Source organism: Ambystoma mexicanum, chromosome 10 (assembly GCF_040938575.1).
Source record: "Ambystoma mexicanum isolate Mex_15411 chromosome 10, UKY_AmexF1_1, whole genome shotgun sequence".
Classification (NCBI taxonomy): Eukaryota; Metazoa; Chordata; class Amphibia; order Caudata; family Ambystomatidae; genus Ambystoma; species Ambystoma mexicanum.
Genome location: NC_090932.1, coordinates 1,279,067,387 through 1,279,082,490, shown reverse-complemented (window position 1 = coordinate 1,279,082,490; position 15,104 = coordinate 1,279,067,387). Strand labels below are relative to the sequence as shown.

The 15,104-nt window shown below is 44.2% G+C and overlaps 1 protein-coding gene across 1 annotated transcript in view; it reads left to right on the top strand.

Moving 5' to 3' along the window:
* Nucleotides 1-15,104, top strand: part of THOC5 (THO complex subunit 5) — a 476,028-nt gene that overhangs the window by 55,802 nt on the left and 405,122 nt on the right. The window contains exons 4-7 of the mRNA XM_069619274.1: nucleotides 1,740-1,853; nucleotides 1,961-2,058; nucleotides 6,361-6,507; nucleotides 6,909-7,023. Of these exons, the coding sequence (XP_069475375.1) occupies nucleotides 1,740-1,853; nucleotides 1,961-2,058; nucleotides 6,361-6,507; nucleotides 6,909-7,023 (474 nt within the window). The remainder of the gene's footprint in view (nucleotides 1-1,739; nucleotides 1,854-1,960; nucleotides 2,059-6,360; nucleotides 6,508-6,908; nucleotides 7,024-15,104) is intronic.

Sequence of the window (15,104 nt, the reverse complement as noted above, 5' to 3'; positions counted from 1 at the left end):
TTAGACCGACTAATATTATAAAGATGAAAATGTGCTTTTTTAACAAATGCATCAATTTGTGGTGCAACAGAAAGATGATTATAAAAAAGTACATCAAGATTCCTGGCCCAAGGCTAGAAGTCCAAGAAAATGGAAGTGGGGCTTCAATAGAGCAGCCACGTAGGAGAACCTCAGGCTTTCCTCCATTCAAGCATAAATGGCTGTCTCGCATCCATAACCTGCACCAAAGGGCGCACATATATGTTAAAATGCAGGTAAGATGAGGCTGACCCCAATGGTACCCGACCATTTTCAAGGTGGCTAGATAATGGACAAGTCGGCTCCCCATCCCTTATTTTACTAAGGTAAGGGAAGTGAGAAACAGATCTTAAGTTGTCTGGCTCAGCTGGATCCAAATGTGCTTTTTTAAAATAAAGGAGTAACTCGGACTGCTTTTACTTGTACTGGCATGATGCCTTTCTGAAATGAGGCGATCACTAAAATTGATATGTCTTCAGCTAGCAGACCAACATGGTCTTTTGTGGACTTGTGTGGGAGGGAATCTAGCAAAGAACCTGTTGCTTTCATTCCTTGCAGTTGTTTTAATATATCTTTAATAAATACAAGGTCAAAAGATTGCAACACGTTTTTTTGTAGAGTCTCAGATGGAAAACATTCTGTTATTCTAGGTTCAACTGCTACTGCTTCTTGCAGATTTAGCAATTTGGCCATAAAACAAATATGCAAATTCATAGTTTGTGATGGAGTAGAATTGTTTGTATTATGTACAATAATGAATTCCTGATCTATTTTAAATATTTCTATATTGCTAAAATGGGCTCATTTCTCACTGTCTTAAGCGCCAACCTATTCTCTTCATTTCTGTGAGTTCTGGAGTAAACCAATGATTATTGGGATGAACCTTTTGGTTTATTTTGTTTCTTAATTAAGGGCGCTAATACATTACTGCAACCCACTATTGTGTCTTAAATATCTGAGAATAAAGCATCTACAGGTGTGGTTAAATAAGAGCCCAGATAGGATAGTGTTTGTAATTCCTCAGGTTGAATAGATTGCATTTTACGCATGTGGTGTTCAAGAAGCTTAAAGGGACGTTTCATTTCTGGATCTTTTCGTGTATTCCCTACATCACACAAAAATGAAATAAATGCATGATCTGACCAAGTAATTGGTACAATAACCTCATTTGTAAGGGTGGTGTTAAAATCAAGTACCAAATCTAATTGACTGGATTAGTTTGGAATTTTCGGTTGTTTCTTATAGAAGCGTGCTCCTATAAATAGCTGAAATTAGACTTGTTTGGGCCACGGTTTTGTTGTGAAGGGAAGTAAACAGACTATGGTTGTCAAGCTTTGGATCAGATATATTGAAGTGCGTGTATTTGGCTTTACTGCATATGCTCATTGAATTGTCTTGAGGGAGTGGGAGAAGTGTTGAGGCCCGCTGTTAGCAAATGCTAAATACATAGTTATGGACGAATATATATTTGGGTATCGAAGGTTGCTTTGATAATCTTCCCATTTTGTTGCCTGTACCATGATACTCCTGAGATTGGCAAGGTGACTTTGAGCTCTCTGGTGTGTGGTGTATGTGGGTGCCAAGTGACATCAATTTGTGAAAGGCAGATGCTTAGTGGGTAAGAAGCAAGTGGCAGTAGTACAAGTGTATGTTTGGTGTGATGAGAAATGTGGTTATATATCACAAAACATATGACCCTTGTCTCGATTCTTTTTTGTTAGTCTTCAGAGATTGAGCAGCGACGCATCCAGAGCTGTGTCCATTTCATGACCCTGAAAAAGCTGAATCGATTAGCTCATATACGGCTGAAGAAAGGCCGGGATCAGACACATGAGGTAGCATTCAGTATGTGTAATACAAAGCAAAGTAAGGTCTGGATGGGGAATTGTGAAGTCCTTCTATCTGCATTCTGCTCCTACATTAGCTGACTTCTCTGTTGCAGGCTAAGCAGAAAGTGGATGCGCATCACCTACAGCTGCAGAACTTGCTCTACGAAGTGATGCACCTGCAGAAGGAGATCACAAAGTGCTTGGAGTTCAAGTGAGTACAGATTAAGTCTCAAGGCTAATCTTGTGTGGAATTCAGTTAACATTGTGGGGTTGCAGGAGGATCTGGGTGCATCTCTGAATGCGAAAAATGCGAAAGGTCAAGACATACTTGCACTTACCAGATATTGTCTCCAGGAAGGAGACGAGATAGGAGCAGGATCTGCAGCATTCATTTTAACAATAAAGCCATGTTGTGCAGATGTGCCAAATCCCTCATTGGAGACCTTCCATCGCACATTCTCCCTGTCGAATGGCCAGTCCTTGTCTGTGTTGTCAGCTCAAGAGTATCGGGCAGCAGATACAATATTGTACCCTTCCAGATTCTTTCCTTCATCTACAAACCTCCATCTGTGTATTGTGCTGGAGTTTGGGGTTCGTTGCTCTGTGCCCCTGACAGTGTTTTTGCTAGACTGACCTTGAAATCCTTTTGCCCAGCTGCACCTTACTTCATTTGTAATGAACACAGTAGAAATGACAATTTTCCTTCCTGGACCATCCATAATAAATGTGTATTGCCGTTTAAAACATGCAACGTTAAGGGGGGGGGGTGGTGGTGTGGTGTGTGTGTGTGTGTGTGTGTGTGTGTGTGCGTGTGTGTGTGTTTAATCTCAAAGTGAACTCTGCTGCATAATTGAAAGAAGTGAAACAGCAGTTCAGTGAAGAGAAAATGCAATACGCACTAAAACAATGTACTCTGCAGGCTAACAAAATCCACTTGACCTCTAGTAGAGTACTTTTTAGGAAGGTGGAGTACAATTTTCAGAAATGTTTGTATGCACTAATTGCACTTTCCACAGCTGCCATCTAGATGGGAGCAATGTACCAGATTATCCCAGTTACCTGAAAGTCCATCTGTGGCCGTCTGCCATTCAAGCCTGTTGGTAAAGGAGGTCTGGTTCGGGGGGATGGGTGGGGCAACTCTGAGGTGAATGAGTACTGAAAACCAAGGAGTATGCCTGTCTGGGGTCGCCTGCTTCTGTTTTCCCTAAGAAGTGATTGCAGAGGAGCGGTCACTGAGAGCTGTAAGTAGTTAGCCAAAAAAGGATCCATGTGGCATACAACTGGTGTGGTAAAATACAGTTCTTAATTTACACGCGTGCGTATCACAAAATACTGCACAGCAGACCCCCAATGTCCACACTGAAACTCGCTTGATGATGATTTTGGCTATGAGATTGTAGACATAGAATTGGTTTTATCAAATGTGTCTAGTTATAGTATTGATAATTAGTCTGAAAAATGAAATGATTCACTACAACTTGTGTATTTGGAGTTTATAAGCTTGAGCCTGAGCTTTGGTGTTCAGGAAGAGAAGCATTGCAAGGGGCTTGAAAAATAAACACACCGTCCGTAACAGTTAGGGAGAATTATCAGGAATGTGCTTATTCCCTTCACCTTAGAGAACCCCAGCAACTTTGCTGGATTTTGAGGACTTGTTTTTTCCCTGGAGAGAGTGTGTGCCTTTTTTCCCACTCTCTCATGTATTTTGATATGCGTTTTACTCTTGTGTTCTTTGATTATGGAGTTTTAGATAACTCCATAGGCATCATCTTTTTATTGTTGTCACACTGCACCTTTAGTGCAGTGGCACAGGGTTGTCCTTTGGACTTCCCAAGGTTCAAATACCTTCTCTGGTATGAATTACTGTTTCCCAGAGAATGTAAAGTTAAATTGATTTTACTAGTCTTTTTAAATTCATAGACCCAGCACACACTATCTTCTTATAAAGTGCTGGGGGGGGTTGGCGGTGCCCGAAACTCTTTGTGCTTGACCTCCTAGGAGACCCAAATGCACTCTGGCGTGATTGGCTGGCTGACTGTCCGGCAAGGACAGCCACCCTGCTGGGTGAGTGGCAGCTAGGCTGGAATGAATGGGAGAAAACTGTTTAAAAGGGGAGTCTCCAGGACTGTAAGGGAGAGCCGACTACTGGAACGAAAGAACCGAAGACGAGCTGGAAGAGGATGGCTGCTGCAACCACTGAACCGTTGGTTTGCCTGGTGAAGCCCTGCTGCACCTCTGAATCGCCAGATCTCCATTCGACAGAGAAGCTCCTTCAAGGACGGCTTTTTCCTTTGAGTTGGAGGGACCAATCAGCTCAGAAGACACCTGGATATCTTTCTCAATGCTGGTTAAGCTTTAGCCAGGGAGAGGGAAACCAGTTTGTCTTGAAGCAACGGCTACTGAACCGAAGTGACTCCATTTTGTTTGCTCCGACGACGAGAGCTGTGGCGAAGATTCCTCGGAGGCAGAGCAAGGGGAGCCATGGGACCGCAGAGCAGCAAGTCCTGATAAGACTAACATGGGACCCCGCAAACTCTCTGCAGAACACTTGCCACCACTTTCGCACATATAAAAGTAACCAAAAATCCCAAATATAAAGGTTTTCGGGAGATACACACGTATCAGCATTGCACTGCACTGTAAGGTTCTGAGTGCAGTGTAAAAATAAAAGCATTCAAAGGAGAAACGGAGTTTCTCAGTACTGACAGTCTAGTTTGAGGTGTAGATGCTGCAGCCACGGAAACTGGGGCACAAACGGGCATTGTGCTGTGTGTCAAGCTTCCAGGGATGTAGTATCTAGACCACAAATGGTGCAGCAAGGAGGCAATCGGGGGCTGGTGCAGCAAGTAGGCAATCAGCGGCTGGAGCCCACAGTAGGTAAGTGTAGGAGGGGACAGCAGCAGGTGGGGGTGGGCTCAGGGTGCCACGCAGCAGCAGGGTTTTGAGCCTGGGGAATGCAGCCTTTTGTTCTGTAATCTGCAGGTTCCGTTTGTAACAGGCCTTTAGACATAGATCCAACAGTCTGAAGGGCTAGCCAGTTTCCCCATAACAAATGAGCAAAATGGAAGGTAAGTGAAGCTGAAGGATTTACATCCTTTCGAAAAGTCAGTTCAGGATCAAAAACAAAGCAAACCGAATGGGGTTCATAGAAAACTATAGAGGGAAAGATGCAAAAAGAAAATATTTCTCGACAAAAGGTATGCTATAATACTCTGTTGCCTTAGAGTTTAATGCTGCAACTTTGTTTAAAGTTGACTGTGCTTGGATCTACTCAAGCATGCAGATACCATGTAAGGTTACTACAGGCTTTCCAGCAATGTCTAGATCTTGTAACTCTATACTGCTGCATCATGGGCTACTCCATATTCACTTTGGAAGGATTTCCTCTAAATGCATACGGGGCTTTGCTTTTTTTTATTTTTTATTGGGGTATTTATCGAGTGTGGACCTAGCTTCAGGAAGCAGCGGAGCACTTTACTTGAATATTATCACTTTCCTGTTACCATCTCCTGGTTCTTAAATGCTTGGGAGGTGTTTACCTCATGACAACCTATGTGCAGGTTACACTTGGGGCTAAGAATTTTTTTTTGGACATAGTAACTCAGTCTAGTGCATGTGCTCGTGCACTTTTTCAACCTTTACTTCTCGGGTCAAAAACTAGTTCCATCTGACCATTTTACCAGTAAAAACGGAAACCCTCATTTGAATTTTGAATTTACACACGCATTTTTTCATCTGATTTCACGCATTTGTTTTGGGACTGTCAATTAAGAATACTGACATTACATTGGTGAGTAACGTTTCCTTTCTATCCTCTGCAGAGTGAGTAGCTTCAAATTATTGCTAAGAGTTTGTTATAGTAATTCATGTCAACATAATTTCAAAGAATATTTTTTTTTTAAAACTTGTATTCTGGGACATTCTACAGATTTAAGGGGAGAATGAACGAACGAACGATTGGGTTGCTGATTCTTCCAACTAGGAATAGCGGTTGTGACATGTAGGTAGCAGATTCATTTCTCTCCCCATCGGATAAATATAGGCATAGGAAGCACAAAGTTAAATATTGATGAATGTTGTCAACTGGCACTTGGATTTACCCCAGGGTAAATATGCATTGACATTGCATGTATGTTGCATGTTGAATGCTGTTTGTCCCTGGATTGGGATTACATTCAGCATCCTGTTCTGCACCCAGAATGTAATGGTTAATGTTCCGGGCAGATTTTGTGTACAAACTGGGCATGATATGCCTTCATATCGGGAGTTGGGGCAGTGGCCCTCGTCTGTTTTTTTTCGTCCTTTTCATGTACAGTGAGTGCCAACTTTGGTTGGGGAATCATTTTATATAAAAATGTTCTATGTACGGCACTTTGGCGAAGGCACTATATAAGTACCACATTATTACAGCATTTTCCTGTTAATGATGCACCAAGATTGCTGCAGATAGTATTCATTAGAGATGCTGCTGTCTGGGGATGTGCTTAATTACTATCTTCCTCATTTCCCGAAGGTCTCAGCATGAGGAAGTGGAGCTAGTTAGTGTGGAGGAGTTTTACAGAGAGGCGCCTGCAGAGATCAGCAATCCACAAATTACACTCAGTGAACCTCATCAGCAGACTCTTGCCCGCCTGGACTGGGAGCTGGAGCAGAGGAAAAGGTAAGTTCTGGACTCTGAACCCCACCCCCCCCCCACCTCTTTTGGTAAAGTGTTCTGCCCTGATGACTGTGCTTAATGCAAGAAGGCAGGGGGCAAGAGATGTGTGGGATCCTGTGATAAAGGCTAGCTCCAGTCTTCCCCACTAGGCACAAGGTAAACGTAGCATGCAATGGAGTCCGGATGGCAAGTTAATCGTATAGGCAATGGTGCATGCTCCACTTAACAGGGCTTATTCCCTGGCAGTGACCAGGACAAGCAATGGTCTTTTCCACTGCTAAATACTCTAACTGCTCTATTCAAATGAAGGTTCTTGCCCATTGATACACATTTCGTGCTGCATCATATCTGTTTTTATTGGGGTTGCTTCCATGTGCATACCCATAATGTTTAATCCCTCATAGGCTGGCAGAGAAGTACAAGGAAAGTTTGGCAAGCAGAGAGAAAATACTGAAAGAGATTGAAGTGAAGAAGGAATACCTGAACAGTTTACAGCCACGACTCAATAATATCATGCAGGTAAGCCTGAAGCTTGGTGCCAAGTCAACTAAGTTTGCACAGCGGTGTAAGCAGGAAATACATTCCATACTATTCTTTGTTTTCTTATAGTGACTGTAACCTATATATAGCTTAGATGAGGCAATGTTATTTGAGGTACTAATAGGCGAGGAAACCGCATCAATATAAGTAGCAAGGACTAGGTGCTGTCTGAAACTAAGACTAATAAACTGACATTATTTAGTATCTGGCACACTAAAGCTCCTGCATAAAAGCAATGTTGTAGGTGGGAAAATGGTTAGTTTGGAGAATGTTTAGATTTGAGAATTACTATGGGAGAGCTGAATTGATAAATGTAGTTGGATTTTTGAATGGTTCTATAGAAGATGGCGGTTAAAGACAGTAGAGGTTACTTGTGTAAAATAAATTACCCGTTGGCACCATACCCTCTTGGAATACAGTTGAAAGATCCAGGTGGAGATTGTAGACCACAGACCAGATTTACTATTACAAGAGCTGCTGGGGAGTTTTCCATATCCCTCTGGTGAGGGTGTGAAACAAGACCAGGCTCCAACCAGAAGCTGGACCAAATTTCTCTTGATAGCTATGGCAGAGTAGTCAGGCTTCACTCAAGGGAAGATGGCTGGCTGGTACAGTTGGCCCCTTTAGACCTCTAGAGAGTACATCTTGGTTTTTCACTTGGTGTGCTCATTGGAGACCCCTGATCACCCTCACTCCTCCTGAGATTTAGTCTTGACTGCTCTGCAAGTTACTATCAATTGGTCTGTCTTTTCTCCCTGAAGTGTCCCCTGTTCATCTAACATGGGTGGTCTTCTAAACATCTGCTCTCCAGGCCAGAGTTTAGAAAGCCATTCGAACAACTCTGCACAAGGTGATTAAGCAGCAACTTTGGCTGAGGCCCAAGTGGTGTTGGGGGATGGTGACAGTATGGAGGAGACAAAACAAAGGTTCTTGAATTTGGGTCTACTGTTAGTTAAAAGGCATACTTATGAAATGGCAGCAGAAATTAGCCACCACAGTGGGTGATTGGTTGAATGATGTGGTCTGGGCCAATGATATGGAGGCGGGCTATATATATTTGTTACCCACCAGATGTAGCCCTAAAGACATTTGGTCGTACTTAAAAAAAATATATATTTGAGAGGCCTGAAGTATTAGTGGATGTGGGGTGCGGATTAGAGATCATGACCCCTGTGATGTACCGGATTGCAACTAATGATTTACAAATAATTACTCAAAACTCATGAATGCCTTGGTGCACACCCTTGTCCCAATTTGTGATGTGCTGTTGCCACCAAGTGTTATAAACAAAAATAATAAAAACAAAAAAATTGTGCATGCCTATAGGGGATGTTCATTGTGTTTGGTAGTTTGTGTGGTTATTTTGTCACCACCACCTGACCCCCAATCACTCTATTAATTGATGTTGGATACCTCTCTGAGATAGTGGACCACCCATATAGGCAGTTGGGTTAGTCTTTTTAGACCTTTTCTGTTTTTCTTTTTTTGAATGCTATGTATTTTGTAAAACTGTATGTTATATGTAGAGTACTACTTTAACCTGATAGTCAATATAGGTAGCGTAATTTTTAGGGTGTTTTACACAAGTTACTGTCTGTGACAGAACTTGGAAAAGCCTACCTTGGGTGACAGAGTTGTAACACCTTAGGTTTAGCCTGAACTACCCAAAGGTTTGATAGTATGGCTGAGCAGCCAGGCTTCGTCTAGGAGGGATATGGGCTGTAGTGAGGCACACAGTACTTGGAGCATACATTTGGCTCAAGGAAGCACTGACGCACTAGCAGTTATATAAAAATAGTGATTTTATTTCATGTACACTGAAGCTCTGAAAAAATAAATCCTGTACTATCCACACATTAATATCACAGTTGAATAAAAGGTAGCACACTTTAAATCAACAATGTAAAGCAACACAAAGGTTAAAGAAAACTACTGATGGTAACAATCAAACTTAGATTAACTCTTGCAACTTTAGTTAACACTTTAACTACTCTTCAAAAGTCCAACCCTATACTAAATCAGTCTTACACAGTTAAGGGGGGGCACTGTGGGTGCGGTGACCAAGGGCTGAGGAGGAAAGGGGCAGGTAAGCGGCAGACAGAGCAGAGTCTATGAAGATTAATTCAGGTTTGCAGGTAAGAGTTTTTGAAATGTTGAGCCCCAGTGGGACTCGGGGTGCCCTGGAAGGGAGAGGGGTAGGGGTACAAGAAACGGCTTAACTGCAGCCCTTCAAGAACATCTGAGCAACACAGCAAGGCCAAGCTAAGTACCTAGGCTCGCGACAGTACCTTATCAATTAAGAATTTGGTGCAGCAGTTTGGTCCCCAAGGTGAGGCAACAATTGTCTGTGGTTTGGGTTTCTTGGCCTGGACGGCTGAAGAAGGAACTGTTAGGGAGAATTCTCAGAAATGTGCTAATTCCTCTCTACCTTCGAGACCCTCAGCACTTTTGCTGGACTCTAGGACTTTTTAATTTTTAACCTGGAGAGAGTGAGACCTTTTTCCCACTCTCTCATGTATTTTTCTATGATTTAAACTGTGTTTCTTTTGGGTTTTGGAGTCTGACAAACTCCATAGGCATCATTTTGCATTGTCACACTGCACCTTCAGTGCAGTGGCACAGGGAAGTCTTTCAGATTTCCCAAGGTTTAAATACCTTTCTCTTGGATAACTAATGTTTCCAAGAGCAGTAAAGTGAATTTGACTTTACTTACATTTGTAACTGTCTAGACCCAGCACACACTATCTCACAATAAGGTGCTGGAGGTGTTACTTAGTATCCCCTTTGTCTAGTTTCTCAATTAATGGCTGGTGGTAGTGGTTTACTTTTTACTACCGAGATGTGTTTTTACTGAGGGCTGCGTTCGCAGCTGCATTGAAGCTCCCATGGGTGCCATTTTTGTCAAAATGGCCCGGTCTTCTTTTTTCGCCATTTCTTGTTGTTTAGGACTTTCTTGAGATTTACTCTGCGCTCCAAACCAGGTTTGGTCCCTTTGTTCGTTTTGTCTTTGATGGGCTGCACGAGTGAAACCCGCCTCTTGCTCCAGTGTGTTTGGTGGGGGCAGGAAGTGAGGGAGGTGCCCGAAACTCCCTGTGCTTAGTCTCCTAGGAGACAGGAATGCACTCTTAGGTGATTGGCCAGCTGGCTGTCCGGCGAGGACAGCCACCCTGCTGGGTGACTGACAGCTAAACTGGAATGAATGTGAGAAACCTGCATAAAAGGCGAGACATTTTTGCTTGGAAGGCAGAGTCGACCACTGGACGAAGGAATCCGAAGAAGAACTTGGAAGAGACGCCTGCTGCAACTCCCGGACCGTTGGTTTGCCCGGTGAAGCCCTGCTGCAGTGCTGAAGCTCCAAATTCGCCTTGCTAGAGAAGCCCTGCAAGGAAGACTTCTCCCCTTGAGTTGGTGGGACCAATCAATTACAAAGCAAGCCACCTGGACATCCTCTCGGAGCTGAATTTTCACTGCAGTCGCTGCTGGAGCCGAATAGCCAGGGAGAGGAACACCAGATCGTGTGCATTGCTTTTAAGTTGGCCAAGAGCTCCAGGAAGCTCCTACGGACTCCCAGGAAGCAGGACTGACTGAGCCTGGGCCACCTCGAGAGTGCTGGACCCCAGATGCAAGGAAAGCCCAACTCAACAGCCAGAGACCGCAGTGTTGCTATTTGTGGTTAACGCGAGGAGCTGAAACACCGAAGTGCCACTTGTTTGAAGATTGCCGGTTGCCGTCGGTGACCGTCCCGTTTCAGTGCAGGAGTCCCCAGAAGTCCTCAGAAGTCCTCCCTCATGTCCCCACGACTGAGGCCCAGGAACAACAGGATCTACAAAGCTGCACAGGAACAGGAGTCATCTGCTGGATTTTTCTTCTAACTAAAGGTACTGTACAGTCTAAGAGAACTTACCTCTTGTTGTAGAATTGCTTGCATCTTCTACCCTCACAAGTCTAAACAGCTTGTGGCTCTACATTTGATTGTTCCTTTTCTTCAAAGACTTCTAAAACATTGTGCAAAGACTTTTACTTACCTGCAAGAAGTGCTTCAGTCACATAGACTTTTGCCCAGTGACATTGGCTTAGCATGTTTCCCTGAAGGACTCTTCTCTCCTCTGTCATTGTGTTGCACCTGTCCTTCCAGGAAGTGGTTAACTTACTCTGCATTGGGGGGGGGGGGGTCCAAAAGCATTTGCCTGCTTAAGAATATTTGTGATCTCTTGTTTGTTCTAATAACCATTTCCTTTGACACTCTCATAAGTCTACTCTGAATGCAACAGTAATATATTAATGTCCACGGTATCAAGTCACCTGAGGGTGTAGGGAGTGTCTGGGTGCCATCCCCAATGGGTATTTGCTGATTATGGGAAACCGAAGAGTGTGTATTTCTGAAGTGTATTTGAGTGTTGCTATTGTATTGCTTTCTTCTGAAGAAGGCTGTGTTAACTGACTGGTAAATAAATTAATAATTGTTTTATCAAGAAACCTGGAGTATCTGTGTTTATTTGAATACTCGTCGCAGTGAATCTCTGTGTAACTACCCTACTGTTCACATTGACCCCTCTTGAGATGAGCCTGGCTGCTCATCCACATTACCAACCTGTGCAGTTCAGACTTATACCAAAATTTGGGTCCAAAGGTTGAGGCTAAGGTTGTTGGAGTGCACCCTAAGGGTACTACCCCAAATCTTTACCTACCAGGAACAGACAGATGCTTTCGAGCAATGGGACACTGAGCTGTGGATCTTCGCGGCAGTGGTACGTTGGAGCCATTTACAGGCTTTGGGTCAGCGACATTTGTTATCTGGTAGACCTTTCTCCGGTTCTTGGTCCACGACTCAGCTGAGGGGACGTCACAGTGTGGAAAAGTGTCCCTGCCGGCCTAGAATGATGCCCACAAGGTTTCAGGCGGATCCGCACATCACGCGACGTTGCACTGCAAAATGGCTCAGGTCACAGGGTATTGGGAGTTTGCAGCCTGGGAAGGTCACAGCTCTTCATGGGATGGCTCAAAATCCAGGTGGTCTTGAGACAGGCTAGGCCCACCAGTCCTGGTGAGGAAGTAGTCTTCAAAAGTTCTTCCCTGTTGCGCGGGATTCAGGGTCGGGTCTTCAGCAGTCACTATGTTCTGGCCGTCGCTTGGAAGTTGCTGGGGCGTCGTCCTTCGAGGTTCAGCTCCAGAACCCCTCACCTTTTACGCAAGAACACTGGCTGAGCCTACCAATCCTCATTCAAGCCTCTCCTACAACTCTGGGGGGAGATTGCCCAGGGGGATAGCCAACCTCCCAGTTCAAACTGGTTCCAGGCAGGCACACTGCAGGACAAAGACCAGGGGAATTTCGGTTACCTCCGTAACATCCTTTTTCCTTTCAGGCACTCGGATAGCCCTGGCAGGCTTTTCAAGGGAAGCCTGCCGAAGACAGAAAAAACCTATCAAGACTTCCCACACCCACCCAGGAAGGTAGAAGAAGGCTCAAGTAACAAGAAGTCATCGAACAGGGCGTTAACAAAAAAAATGAAATAAAAAGTACAGCCACCATTCTTAGGCAATGGTGACCCCCTGTGTCCCTACTGCAGCTGCAAAGACAGCCTGTGGTAGAAGTCCACAAAAGGTCATGTAAAAAGGTAAACTGCCACCTGCCTATTGGTTGAACTTGTAACAGTAACTAAACATTACTGGAACAGTGAGAAAAGGGAGACCATGTTGCCCCTCAGTACTCCACATGAGCTGGGGTGTGCTGATCTCACAAAATAATATACAGGAGGGATACAAGTGTCCCCCTTACCTGCTAACTTTAGTTAACGCTGATAAAATAAAAAGGACGGCTCATGGAGATTCCAGCAACACTGCACAGAAAGTGGTGTGTGCTGCAATAGTAAAAGGTAGATGCCAGAAAACATGGAGGAAACCATGACTCCATTAAAAAGTAACCAAATAAGGTGAAAATGGTACCCAAGTATAGAGTTAAAGAATGAGTGACTGTGGAGAACGGTTCCCACTCACTTAGGAGAATTAGTCCACACATCCAATAGTCCAGCAAAAAGGTTGGGGGACTCACATAGTTGGAAGAATTGCACTCGGGAAGGAAATTCTACACAACAGTAATTTAAAGAAAATATTATATCATTGTAGTGTATTTTCTAGAGATAACTGTACCTTTTTTGTGTCGGCCTGCTTGCCCACTCCTGAGAAGCCTTGTCACTCTGTTCATGTAGTCTTTCCCCTTCTTGGCAGGTGTGCTAACCCTGTCAATGGGTGTGAATCTCTCAACAGAGAGCCGTTCAAAACTTGCCTTAACAAGTGCCATATACTCCAAACGGTCGTGCCATGTGGCTTTTGCCCTGTCATTTTGGTTTGGCCAATTTGTTCTTTGGCATTCTTCCTGTCTTTTTAGATCCGAAATGGTCAGATGAGCCATTCACTTTGTCCACTTTGTCCGAATCCAGTTTCAACTTCAGTGAAAATGTTTAACTTGGCTGAATATGGGAGACGGGACTGTTTGAATCCAAATTCCAATCGGTGGGGGTAGGGGGTGGGGGGGTGTCGGTTGCAGACCAGATGCGTGTCCAGAGGGTGTCCATTATTGGACACCCTTGTTCAGTTTGAATCGTGCAATCCTGCCATTGGTGGGATGGGGAGGCTCCAGCCAGAATTTGGGAGAGAAATGGGGGGGGGGGGGTTTGGGAGGGATCCTGCAGCCTTTCTTCAGATCGACTGCAGCCAAGTACCTGGGGAAGAGAACCCCTTAATGCAAAACATGAAAAATTGCTGCTGTGAATCCCTGACTCTCTTGTAGCAAACCACAAAGATCAGTGTTGGTGCTTGAACCCTTAGACTGTTGGGACCAATCAGTTTGGACCACTGCATAAGAAGCATGCTGTCAGAAGTATCCTGCGACCATCCTTTGGGCTGCCCAGCGCATCAGTTGCTATCACAGGTTGGCGCTGGGACTCGACTTGTTGTCTAGGACAAACCCTCCTGCTGTAGCTGGTCTCCCCCATGAAGAGGGCTGTTGGGCAATAATTGATGTAGTAACCCTGTGGGAGACTACACAACCCTTGTCCTTTCGGTATTAGGTAACCCACCTACTACACAAGTTGGTAGTGTGACTGAGCAGCCAGGCTTCATCTCAAGAGGGGTAAATGTGAGCTGTGGAGCTGTAGTAATGAAATCCACAAATACAAGTAGCCAAATAACACCTATACTCAAGGTTTTGTAGTTTAAAATAATTAACAATAGTTTTTAAATGAGCATTCTTTAAAAAGGGCAATATATGCAGCAATCAAATACACTCCAAAGTACTTTCTCTGAATCACCACAAAGCAAGTAGATGCTCTTTAGAGATGCTTCATACACACTTCCTACACCCTGAGGTGACTTCACTAACTAGGACTGTAATGGCATTTATATATCACTTGTACACCTTTGGATTCTGAGGTTGGTAGAAAGGAAAGGTTAGAGGAAGGAAAAAGGTTAAACAGGTTCTCAGAGCATGTGAGCACTTACAATCTTCCAATGAAGTCTAGATAAAAACCATTCCCAGCAATATTAGTTTAAAACCAATGCATCACCTATGAGGAACAGTAAGAATCAGTCAAGTGGAATAGAAGAGTATGCAGGGAGCCCGGACAGCAAAAGTCAATTGGAGCAAAGTCTATGGAGCTGACGCACTTCTTAGATAGAATGCGTCTTGCACAGAGTTAGAGTGTTTGTTGCAGAAAAATCACTGTAGGGTCACAAGCTGTTAACTTGTGAAGGTTAGAGCTGAGATCAACTCTACAAAAGTAGCTACTGCAAGTCTCAACTGAGAAGAGCAAAGCTTCAGACAGAGGTATGTACCCCAAGTCAGAACTGTAGCTTTGGTTAGAAGAAGAGTGGCCCAGCTGGCTTCTGTCTGGTTGCAGTGATTCAGATCCTGTGTTCCTGGGCCTTAGTCGGGCGGACAAGAGGGAGGACGTCTGGTGACTCCTGCACAGCAATTCGAAGATCGGCGGCAGCTATGGGCTCTTTTCGGATCAGAAGCACTTTGCGGTTTCAGCGCTCGGTAAACAGCACCACCGCAGATCTTG